The sequence below is a fragment of the Canis lupus genome, chromosome 35, assembly GCF_048164855.1.
Source record: "Canis lupus baileyi chromosome 35, mCanLup2.hap1, whole genome shotgun sequence".
Taxonomy (NCBI): domain Eukaryota; kingdom Metazoa; phylum Chordata; class Mammalia; order Carnivora; family Canidae; genus Canis; species Canis lupus.
The window spans coordinates 18285883-18297983 of record NC_132872.1 but is presented as its reverse complement, the minus strand read 5'-3'; the positions used below and the strand labels follow the sequence as shown (position 1 = coordinate 18297983).

The following is a 12101-nucleotide window of genomic DNA, read 5'->3' as shown; positions in this document are numbered from 1 at the left end:
AAATAAATAAATAAATAAATAGCCAATAAGTTAGTGCTCACTTGGGCAGTACATATACTCAATGACCAATAAGGCCAAGAAGAAATTAATAAGGAAACCAGAAAATACTTTGAGATGAATAAATATGAAAATACAACATGCCAAAATTTATGGAACACAACTAAGACAGTGCTTAGACCAGAGTTTATAGCTGTAAATGTATATATCAAGAAAGAAAAAAGATCTCAAATCAATAATCAGAGTTACATATCAATAAATTAGGTAACCTATGTGAAATGGATAATTCCTAGAAAGCACAAACTACCAACACTGACTTAAGAAATAATTTGAATAGAACAATAACTACTACAGAAATTGAATTTAGTAATCACAGAAGTACCGAAGGGGGTGGGGGGACACAGACCCAGGCTTCACTGCTAAATTCTATCAAACATTTAAAGAAGGATTAATATCAATTTTTCACAAGCTCATTCAAAAATTAGAAGAGGAGGGAATATTTTCTAATTAATTCCATGAAATCAATTATCACCCTAATGTCAAAACTAGACAAAAATATCACAAGAAAAACCGGAGGTCATAGCTCTTCCAAATACAGACATAAAAATCCTTAACAAAATACTACAAACCAAATCCAGCAATGTATAATAAGAATTATACCATTACCAAGCAAGATTTTACTCCCAGAACGCAAGGTTAGTTTAACATCCAAAAAGTCAATTAATGTAATATACTATATCAATAAAACAACAACAGAAAATTCACATAATCCTCTTAATAGATACAGAACATGTTTCATGAGAATATTCAACAAACTCAGAGTAGAAGGAAACTTCCTCAACCTGATAAAGGGCATCTACAAAAATCCCACAACATCGTATTTAATAGTGAAAGACAATACTTGCTCCTAAGGTAGGGAACAAAATAAGGATGTCTACTCCTCCCAGCTCTTTTGTTCAACATTGTAGTTGAGGTTCTAGCCAGGGCAATTAGGCAAGAAAAAGAAACAAAAGACATGTATATTGAGTAAAGGAAGAAGTAGAACTATTTCTATTCACAGATGACATGATGTTTTACATAGAGAACCTAAGGTGTCCCCAGAAGAACTACTAATGAATGAATGAGTTCAACAGGGTTGTAGGACACACAAAAAAGTTGGAATGTGGAGAAAGGGGAACCCTCTTGCACTGTTGGTGGAAATGCCACTTGGTGTAGCCACTCTGGAGAACCGTATGGTGGTTCCTCAAAAAGCTAAAAATAGAACTACGCTATGATCCAGCAATTGCACTACTAGGTATTTACCCAAAGGATACAAAAACACATATTCATTGAAGTACATGCATCCCAGTGTTTATAGCAGCATTATCAACAATAGCCAAAATATGGAAGGAGCCCAAATGCCCACTGACTGATGAATGGCTAAAGATGTGGTGTATGTGTGTGTGTGTGTGTGCGTGTACAATATATACACACTCAGCCATCCAAAAGAACAAAATTTTGCCATTTGCAACGATGTGAAGCTAGCATAATACACATTATGCCAAGTGAAATAAGTCAATCAAATAAAGACAAATACCATATGATTTCACTTTTGTGGAATTTAAGAAACAAAATGGATGAACATTCAGAATGGGAGAAAAAGAGAGATGGAAACATCTTAAGAGATTCATAACCATAGAGAACAAATGGAGGGTTGATGGAGGGATAGATTGATGATGGTATTAAGGGAGGGCACTTGTTATGATGAGCAGTGGGTATTGTATGTAAATGATGAATTACTGAACTCTGCTCCTGAAACCAATATTGAACTGTATGTCAACTAACTAGAATTTAAATTAGAAAAATCAGGGGCAGCCCCAGTGGCGCAGCGGTTTAATACTGCCTGCAGCCTAGAGCGTGATCCTGGAGACCCTGGATCGAGTCCCACGTCAGGCTCTCTGCCTGATGCCTGCTTCTCCCTCTGCCTGTGTCTCTGCCCCCCACCCCCCCCCCGTCTCTATGAATAAATAAATAAATAAAGATCTTTTAAAAAATTTAGAAAAATCAGTTGTATCTCCATATAATTTCAATGACAATCTAAAAGTGAATCTAGGAAAACAATTCATTTATAATAACATCAAAAAGAGTAAAGTACATAGGAATAAAGATGTGCAGCACATTGAAAACTACAAAGTATTTTTGAAAGAAAGACAATCAATAAGAAATGGAAAAACATCCCATGTTCATGGATTGGAAAACTTAATATTGTTAAGGTGGAAACAGTCCTTCAAATTAATCTATGATTCAACCCAATCCCTGTTAGAATGACATTTTCTTTTATAGATATTAAGAGATCCTAAAATTAATATGGAATTGAGAGAGATTCAGAATGGCCAAAATAATTTTTTCAATTTCAAAACTAGCCACAGAAACCAGTAGGCAAGAAGAGAGGGTGGTACTGACATAGTTACATAGGTAGTGGAATAGAATTGAGGACCCAGAAATAGACCTATTAGGCCAACGATTTTTTAATGAGGAAACCAGTAGTACTCAATGGGAAAAAGAATAGTATTTTCAAAATGATGCTGGGACAACTCAATAACTACATACAAAAGAATGAATTTGGACTGTAAACTTACCTCACACAATATACAAAAATTAACTTGAAATGGAACAAAGACCTCTTTGTAAAAGCTAAAGCTATAAAACTTTATGAGGAAAACATAGAGGTCAATCTTTAAAAAAAAAAAAAAAAAAAAGATTTTATTGATTTATTCATGAGAGACCCAGAGAGAGAGAGAGAGAGGCACAGACACAGGCAGAGGGAGAAGCAGGCTCCATACAGGGAGCCTGACGTGGGACTTGATCCCTGGTCTCCGGGATCACCCCCTGGGCTGAAGGCAACGCTAAACTGCTGAGCCACTGGGGCTGCCCCCATAGAGGTCAATCTTAATGACCTCAGATTTGGCCATGGATCCTTTAATATGACACCAAAATACAAAGTAAATAGATTTGACCCTTTCAAAATTTAAAACTATTGTGCTTCATAGGACATTAATAAAGAAAAAAGACAGTCCACAGAATGTGAGAAAATATTTACGAACTAAAGTATCATAAATACTTTAAAAAGGAGTGAAATGCTAATACATGTTACAACATGGATGAGCCTTGCAAACATAATAGCAAGTGAAAGACTCCAGATACAAAATCATTCCATGATTCATTTACATGAGATTTCCATAATAGATCTTGGTAGAGACAGTAGATTCGTGATTGCTTAGGGACAGAGGGAATGCAGAAATAGGGAAGGGTGATAGCTAAAGGAAATGGGGTTTATTTTTGAGGTGATGGAAGTGTTCTAAAGCTAGTGACAGTTGCAGACATATGTGAACATCAAAGCCAGCGAGTTGCATACTTTGGGCAGGAAATAAATAGTTTGCCTTGGTCAGGAGAGCATGCATGTGGATGCAGATACTGGCAGGAGGGTAGTTAGAGCAGAGGTGGCTTATGGAGTCTCTTTTTAAATCCTCATGTCAACTCTTGGAGTTAGGCACTATCACTATCCGCATTTACAGATGAGCAAACAGAAGTTACATAAAACGATTTGAGTCAGTTTCACATAGAAATATCAGCTAAGTATAGAAAGAAACCTGCTTTGGGGAGGTCAGTGCTGCTGTTGGCATTTCTGATTGGGTGATTGAAAAATCTTAGTTCTGTTTTCTTTATCTGAGAAAAACAAAGATACAATCTGAGACTTCTCTCCTTTCCCACCCCCCCCTTTTTTTTTTGGCAAATATTTTTCTATTTTTTTTAAAGCATGTTTTCTTCCTGGAATAACCTCAGCAAAGGCTAGAAGGCTCTCTGATGCTATCAGGCCAATTTTTGTCCTGAAAGTGCTATTCTTGTTATGAAAACCAAATTTCTCAGAAGAAATGCTCCTGCCATCCTTTCCTTCAAGAAAACTGAGGAATCTAAATAAAGTAAAATTGCTTCTTTGTTAAAGACTGCAGCTACCCTGCTGTTAATGGGTTGTGGTCTGTCTCTGGTCACTCAATCTGCAGTTTCTGCTTAGAGAGTCCCGATTCTAACGGGGGCTTCTGCCGAATACACTTTCTAAGGAAAATTAAACTGGGTTTTAAATTTAAGCCTAAAGAAGGGCGCTGAGCACTAGTAGTTAGATGAGTAAAGCTATGCAAGATGACATATCTTGTGACTCAGTTTGCTTGTACCGCAGGTGGGTGGAGGGTGTAACTGTTTAGGAACACACAGTATTGTTTTATGAAACACTGTAAATTTAAAATATATTTATATTAATATTGTCTGTAGGTCCTTTCCAGTCTCAGAAAAAGAACTTATTCCACAAAATTGTCAGCAAATATAAGCACAAAAAGGAGAAGCCTAATGTTCCGGAAAAAGGTATTGGTGCCTTCCATCCTCCATCAAGGTTTCTTGGCCACCTCCATTGTGAATTCATCTTTGAGTACCGCTTCTGTGCACCGCCTTTGCCTTTTCCTCCCCTTGGCTTGCTTCAGTGTCATCGGCTCCTAATGCAGGCATATTCATTATTTCCAGACTCCGCAGCTAATTGCAAAGAGATCTCCTTCACTTGGATTCCCACTCAAATCCCGTAATGTCTCTATTTTCAGAGTTCCGTATGAATCCTAAAATTGCTTTGTTTTCATCCATATTTGGTGCATTGTGTAACTTAGTCTTCTTGAGCTCTTATACACTTATTTTCTTTGACTATTCTCGTTTTTCCTCATGTCTGGCAGCCTTCAAACCAGGACCATGTTTTCCTACCTCCTGAAACCTTAGGATTTTCCTGTTTGTATGAAAGTGCTACCATTTCTGTACTTTCTCTGACCCTTGAGGATTCTTGTCTAGGAGGATTCACTCCTTAGTCATAACCTGTCTCTTTTTTCCCAGTCTGTGTTACTTCATTTGCCAGACTCTTCCCACCCCCTTCAGCCACATAACTTATTTCCAGAGGGCAATAGAGATGCATTGCCCTCCGCCAACTCTTCGCTCTGAGCATCTATCTTATTATTATGATTTTGATGGGCCCTTGAACCTCTTCAGGGCTTATCTGAAGATTTCCTTCTTCTCATAGTTCAGGACTCCTATTCTTCTTTCACATAAAAGATAAATCTCCCCATCTGATTTAGTACAGCCACATGTCCCGGAAGTTGGGCTTTCTTTAGCATCGCCTTGCATGTTATGTCGTGACTACTATGAGCCTACTCATCCATCCGATGCCCATTCCCATCCTACTTGCATGGCCAGATGTGAAGCCTTTTGTGTTTCTGGAATGAGGCTTTAAATACACCTGTCTTCCATGTGTAGATATATGTGCCTATATGTTCCTGTATGTAACCTTTTACTTAATTTGGGCTTTATTTTCACCTCCACTCCAGCCTCTTAGGTTTGTTTTGTATGTTAATATTTTTACCCTCCTTCCAATAGAGAAACCTCACCCTTTAGGTAAAAATGTCAGCTTTTATCATTCCCTTTTAACTGATCTTCAGTTATCTTAACTAAAGTCATAGAAATTATCCAATAGTGTATTTCATATAAGGCAAATTTGTTTCTTTTTATCCATATCCTATATAGCCTGATTATTTTAGTTGGCAAATGCCATTTTGAGAATTAAATAGTTAAAATAAAACTCTGCTTCATTTGTGTGATAATGTTTCATATATAAGCTGTTTTGTGTATTGCTTTCTTTTTCTAGTGTTATGTGTCTGTCCTAGAAATAGAGTTTCACTTTCTTTCTCTGTCATTGCTTTTAGGAAGTGGGGATAAATGGTCAAACAAGCAACTCTTCTTGGATGCCATTCACCCTACAGAAGGTAAAAGCAGCAGTATTCTCTGTATGATTTCAGGTAGTCTGTGTTGGAAAAGCTTAATAAGGCATAATTTATATAGGTTCACCCAATAGCACTATACCTGAGAGCTCATAATTTGGTTGTTTTTAATTATTTTTTTTTTCAAAAGACTTATTTATTTATTTATTCATGAGAGACTCAGAGAGAGAGGCAGAGACATAGGCAGAGGGAGAATGAGACTCCCCACGGGGAGCCCAACGTGGGACTCGACCCCGGATCCCAGGATCACGACCTGAGCCAAAGGCAGACGCCCAACCGCCGAGCCACCCAGGAGTCCCTGGTTGTTTTTAATTTCCAAATCAAAACTGACAGATTTTTTTTACCCTGCTAAGGGTCAGGCAGTGTGTCGTATGGAGCTTAATTTGTCAGAGGAGCACTTATAACCTTTGACAAACTTATAACTAAAAATATTGCATTCGTGTTGCAGGCAGATGCTTATGGGAGGCAGAAGAGAGCCAGCCTGGAGCTCTCCTGGTTGGTTGGTTGGTTGGGCATGGGCATGTCAGCAGTGTTCCTCTCATGAGCTTTCCCTCAGCACACCTCCCAGTACCTCTAAATACGTTCAGATGGAATGCTGCAGAGGCTTATGGATAACCAGGAAGAAGTTCCATATTGACTAGCATAATGTTACGGGTCCTAGGTGCAGGTTTTACTTCACAATTTCCTACAGCCATATTTGTTTGTGATGTCTACCTAATTTCTGTTAAATATTGAACCCTCCAGTGAGTGCTCATTATTTCTGTGACATTTAAAGGGTTGTCCTCTTACCACTGATTTCTTTTTTTTTTTCCATCATAACTATTTTTAAGGAGCTGAACTGTTTTGTTTTGTTTTTTGAGGATTTTATTTGTTTATTTTAGAGAGAGTACGTCTATGCACATGAGGTGGGAGGAGTAGAGGGAGAAGGAGAGAGAATCTGAAACAGACTCCACACTAAGCTCGGAGTCCCATGTGGAGCTTGATCCCACAACCAGGAAACCATGACCTGAGCCAAAACCAAGAGTTGGATGCTTAACTGACTGAGCTACCCAGGCACCCTAAGCTGAACGTTTTTATAGTCCTTAATTAGCAGTTGCTTCCTTTGAAAACTAGAAGCAGTCTTAAAAGTCATTGAGTCCAATCCCTTTGATTTACTTACAACCCAAAAGGGGAACATATTGAAGAAGACCATGTCTCTTGCTTCCCAAATACACCTTTGTTCTTTTCCTGAAAGGGAGACAAAATTTAAAATGCACATTTGGCCCAAGTCATTTATCCGAAATACTCATGAGTTAGATATTCATCAAAAAATACTCAAACTTGAGTTTATAGCAAACATGAAATTGTTTTTATTTGGTAGGCACTGCTCACAACGAGCCAGATGTCTGTTTTTATGTCATTGCACTTTTACAAAAAATGCCAGCAGTATATCTGTTTTCTAGCCTGTTACTTCATATTCAGAACCTCTCCAGAGGACTGTTTCTGCTGTTAGCTGGCAAAGCCAAATCTGAATTGTTGTGCTGTTCTCAGCATTAAATGCTAACATCCAAAATGTGATATATATATATATATATATATATATATATATATATATATATATATATATATATATTAGGTCTTGTGTATTTTAAAGATATATTTTGCACAGACTTGTTAAGTGTAAGGCACTGATGAGCAATCAGGAATCAAAGAGGCACTTAAGACCATATTTACTCTTTATCTGAATTGATACTGTTCTAAATGTTTTGTTTTTTAAACAACAGAAACCCTGTCTCATGTAGAACATGGTATCATCGCATATGCAGTGAGGTAGAAAGAAGGAATCAGGAGACCTGGGTGTCAGTCTCAGATCTGCCACCAGTGAGCAGTTTACAGTGGGACAAATTGTGTTTAACCTCACCAGGTTCACTCTCCACACGTGTACTAAGTGAACGTGTGATGTGTGTGTTGAGGGATGGGGTGAATGGTGGGGAGTAGTAAGACAGCAGCCTCAAATGTCATTTCCCCTCTCACACTTGCTCTTAGTATCGTGATTTGTTGAGTGGGTGGGGTGATGCTGGAAGTAACCTTATTCTGCAGCCCTAATTTTGCCCTTTAGGGGGCAGAAAAGTAAATCAATTTCAAGTCTTCTAGGCTATCCCAAGGGTTTAGTGGGAATAGAGTTATTATTACTGGTGATGTTAATTATATTATATATTAGTAATGTATATGCATATGTTACAAACTTTGAAGAATATGTGCTGAAAACTGCTTGTCTTTAGGTGTAGAGTGCATATTCATTTCATGTGGCCAGGAATAAAGGAATGAGTTTGTGCATCAGAAATTACCAGTGATTTAAAGTGATCTTTTTTGCTCTTAATTTCCATACCATCCCCTATATTTCCTTATTCGGGTGGTGACTTGGTGACCTAGTAAATTAGCTAGGCCCTTTACTGCATCCTCTCTCCCCTATGGCTTAAGCTTTACCTTGGAGAACATATGTAAATAAGGAGAGAGGACGAAACCATGATCGCAATGTTAAAATGTACAAACCGTCCTGGGCAAAGGTTAGACAGAAATCATTTGTAGCTGATGTCTATACTAGAAATGTTGTTCCCACTGAGACATTTCACTCAGCTTCCTGTTCCTGACTTCCGTTAAAGGGATAACTTCAAGTTCACTATGCTTTCTGTACACCATCCTGAGTATAATTGGCTTGCAATTCATTTTTTTCCCCAAAATATCAGAAATATTTAGGTGCTTAGTAATCACATCTGCAGTTTAAATGCTAAGCTTATAATCTGTTTTAAGCATTTTCCCCCATGCTTTTACAATTCAAAATCGCTAAACCATTTCTTGAAACTTGCAGATCACAAAAAAAAGATTGCCTCTCAGCCTAGAATAAAGGTTAGATTTTCAGATAAACCTACATGATTTTCTGCAACTGTGTTTATCTTTTCTACCAGGTTATGATGTCCTATGCTCGTGCTTAAGCTGGTGGTTTCTAATTGTAATAATAACGATGATGATAATTAATACTTAATATTGCTTTATAGTTTCTAGAGGGCTTTAACAATATTTTTTGAGAAACTAATCTTGGCAAGAGCCTCGGGGAATTCAGGAGGACTTATTAGCCCCCAAATACATGACGAGGAATTGAAGCCTGACCAACATAAGCAGGAAGAAAAGAAACGAGCACTCTTTCCACTAAAGCACATTGGCTTCTTACAGTTTCAATTTTTCAGGCATATCTGAGTCCCTTATTTGGCTCAGATGTCGCAATTATAAATGATATCTTAAAGGAAAAAAAACAAAACAACCAAAACCTTAGACTGAGAATCTTCAGAAGATTAGTTCCTTTGCGGTATATAAACCTAATTACAGAGGAGAAAAAAATCTGGTTTATAGTTAGATTTTCAAACACGATCCATAACACTCAGATTAACCTTGATCTCTTTTCTCAAGTTCAAAATAGTTGCCATGTAAGTTCAGCAAGGTCTCCTGGGGTCTTAGATAAGGCTCATTCATTTGATTCTTTTTCCTGTGTCCCATTCAGCATTTGACAGCATTTTCAGCTCAAGAGAGACCAACCAAAGGCAATGAGATTCCAGATTTGGCTATAATAATTTCCGTGCAAGTTTGATTCCCCTAGTTGGAACGTGAATTCATGACTCTGGAGCGCTCTAGTGGCCTCCTGGGGTTCAGTACAACCACAGTGCTGCTATCTCAAAAAATTTACCCCACATTTTGGGAGCAGGGTTTGGAAAACAAGGCAATCTCTTATTGCCACATTCCTAGTGTTGCTCCAGGAGTGAGCTCACATGATCTCTCTCAGATGATACGCTCCAAGTGTGTTATGATTATCGTGGAGTATAAAAACTAGCCCTGTGGACTTGTTTCGAAGTGCTTGGGTAGGTTTGTGTGTTCAATTACAAGCCGAAGGAGAAATGACTAATTTGTTTTTAGAGGACAAAAGTCTTTCTTTTCTCACATTTCCATTCGTTCGGCAGGGAGTGGGGGGAAAAGGAACTGACTTGCTGTCTTGGTGCTCAGCTTCAGACTGTTTTTCTCTCTGAGCTTTCTCCATTTTCTCTCACCACCAGGCCTTCCTTTGCTTTGCTAACGTTGCTGGACTCAGATCTGCTATTGCGTCCCAGACAACCACTTCTTTAACTTAGCCTTACCTGTCTCTCCCAATTCTTCTGTCTTCGGATAGGGTCCTGTGTGAGTGCTGACCTGAAGGCTGCCGTTGGTCTTGGCCTCCAGGCAGCACAGGATGTTCTGGGGATAAAAGCATGTTCTGCATCAAAGCATGGGGCAGACTCATTCTTACCTCCCCTTCCAAATTCTGGCGAGGTCTCATTATGTCCCACTTTCAGATGTGGACAATCTGCAGGCCCCAGGATTACTTCCTGATCTGGCAGTTACTTTAGAGGAGACATCTAGAGGGGTGGCACTGCCTCCTTTTCAGTGACTTTCGAGAATCTGCAGCGTATTCCCACATTTTGCCACTTCTACTTGGTCTTCAACCTGATTCGCTCCTTTTCTCTCTCCCAGTACACCAGCTCTGGGACTTGATTGCTGGTGTCTGTTGGCCAGCCTGCCTTCTACACCCTTCTTCCTTGTCTGCTGGTTTCTGGGTTTCCCCTAGTCCCAGTCTTTTCTTAGGCCTTAACTCTACCTCCTTTTTCCAGTCTCTTTGCAGCCGTCCCCTTGGCTTCTTATTGGGTTTTAACTAATTCATCTGGAACGCACAGGAAACAGAGCAACTACTGAAAAGAAATGAGACCACTTGAAGGCTAACCAAAAGCAAAAACTAACAGTCCTTGTCAAGGGATTCCCTTGCCTTGAGATTCTGGAACTGGCTAGAGGCTGGCTGGGACCCTAATTCTGGGCTGTGTGGCAAATGAGAAGAATTTGGGGTCTGATGGCTCCTTTAGAGCCAATCTAGTCCAGCCTCCACCTTAACATGAAGAAACTGAGACCCATGGTCCTGCAGTTAGTAAGGTAAAAAGTCAGGAATAGAATCTAGGTCTCTCTGTGACTGTCATTTCCATTACCCTGTTGTCTTTGTGTAGAAATCAGGTCATCTTTTCCTAACCCACTTGGCCTTTTTTTTTTGACCTCCTGGGTTCGTTCTTTCTGTAAGCAGCTCTTCTGATGTAATTCACCCTTCATCTTTGGAAGCCTGCTATACCCTTATTTCCCAAGTTCTAGATTTTCCTAGGAAGTGGAAGGAGAAGAGGGAATAGGTTAGTGCTTTTTCTAGAAGGGCCGTCTGTAACGTTGTGATCATACTGGAGAGGTGATTAAGATCCCCCCAAATAATAAGAAGGGACAACTAATGGATCTGGATAAGAAACTAGAAATTTTGAAGCTTATGAATATTTAATAGAGGCTATTTATGCTCATTGTAAACTCATATTCTGGCTTCTTTATACCTATAGGAGGCTTTGAATTTCAGGGCTAATGCAGAGTCATGAAACTTCTTTGGAGTGTTTCTTAACCAAATTATCTTTTATTTTACTGGCAGCTTTTATTGAAGTTTAAACTAAAAAAAAATCTTAAAATACACACCAGCCCTGGCTATGTTAAGCTAAATATCAAAGTATAAATACACCAAGACTGTTTCCTGGATACAGATCTACAATTTCAAAGGAGCCTTTTTCCTAATTTTTGATTACTTGTTTGAAAAGATACTTGGAAATGTTGCCAAGTAGTTTCTTTTAAATAACTATTATCTTAGGCCTGTCCCTCTAAGCCATCTATTATGCTATCTTGAGGTAAGGCCAAGCCACAAATCATGGTATGATTCCTGCTTTACATCCTTTCTCTTGATGTAATTGAAATGATTTCTTGCTTGTTTTGGAATGGGAAGTCTGCAGTCAGTCTCTTGAGGGCAGAGATGTTACGAATCGTAGCCCTCCTTTCTCAGGGATACACCTAACCTCATTAAAAACCTAGATTAAAATGTTTTAAGTGAAGCCCATGCAAGAGTTTATACCAGCATGTGCATTTTTTCACACCCTGAGTTATTCTCGCTCTGTACTCTCCCTCTTATTTTAGCTTTATCTTCCTCTTACGCGATAGCATTGTATTTCCAGCGTCTCCCCTCAGCTCGGCCTTGCGATCAGCACCTTCAGTCATCCCCGTGAACCCAGTGTGCATGGAGTGGGCCTTGGCCAACCTTGATTTCTCCAGCCACACTCCCCTCTTCGTCAGAAACTATTTCTGCGCCTGTGTTAAGAGATTGGATGGTTTAAAAATGGAAGGATGCCTCTT

General features: G+C 39.0%; 1 protein-coding gene across 14 annotated transcripts in view; it reads left to right on the top strand.

Annotated features, from left to right (window-relative positions):
• The window catches only part of BBX (BBX high mobility group box domain containing), a 271116-nt gene that overhangs the window by 245086 nt on the left and 13929 nt on the right, over positions 1-12101 (top strand). For 10 of the 14 annotated variants that reach the window (XM_072811926.1, XM_072811925.1, XM_072811917.1 and 7 more), the window contains 2 exons: positions 4303-4392; positions 5766-5825. The exons of 1 other annotated variant lie outside the window; for it this stretch is intronic. In XM_072811926.1, coding sequence (XP_072668027.1) covers positions 4303-4392; positions 5766-5825 — 150 coding nt within the window. The remainder of the gene's footprint in view (positions 1-4302; positions 4393-5765; positions 5826-12101) is intronic. 3 more of the 14 variants (XM_072811930.1, XM_072811928.1, XM_072811929.1) reach the window with 1 other exon arrangement.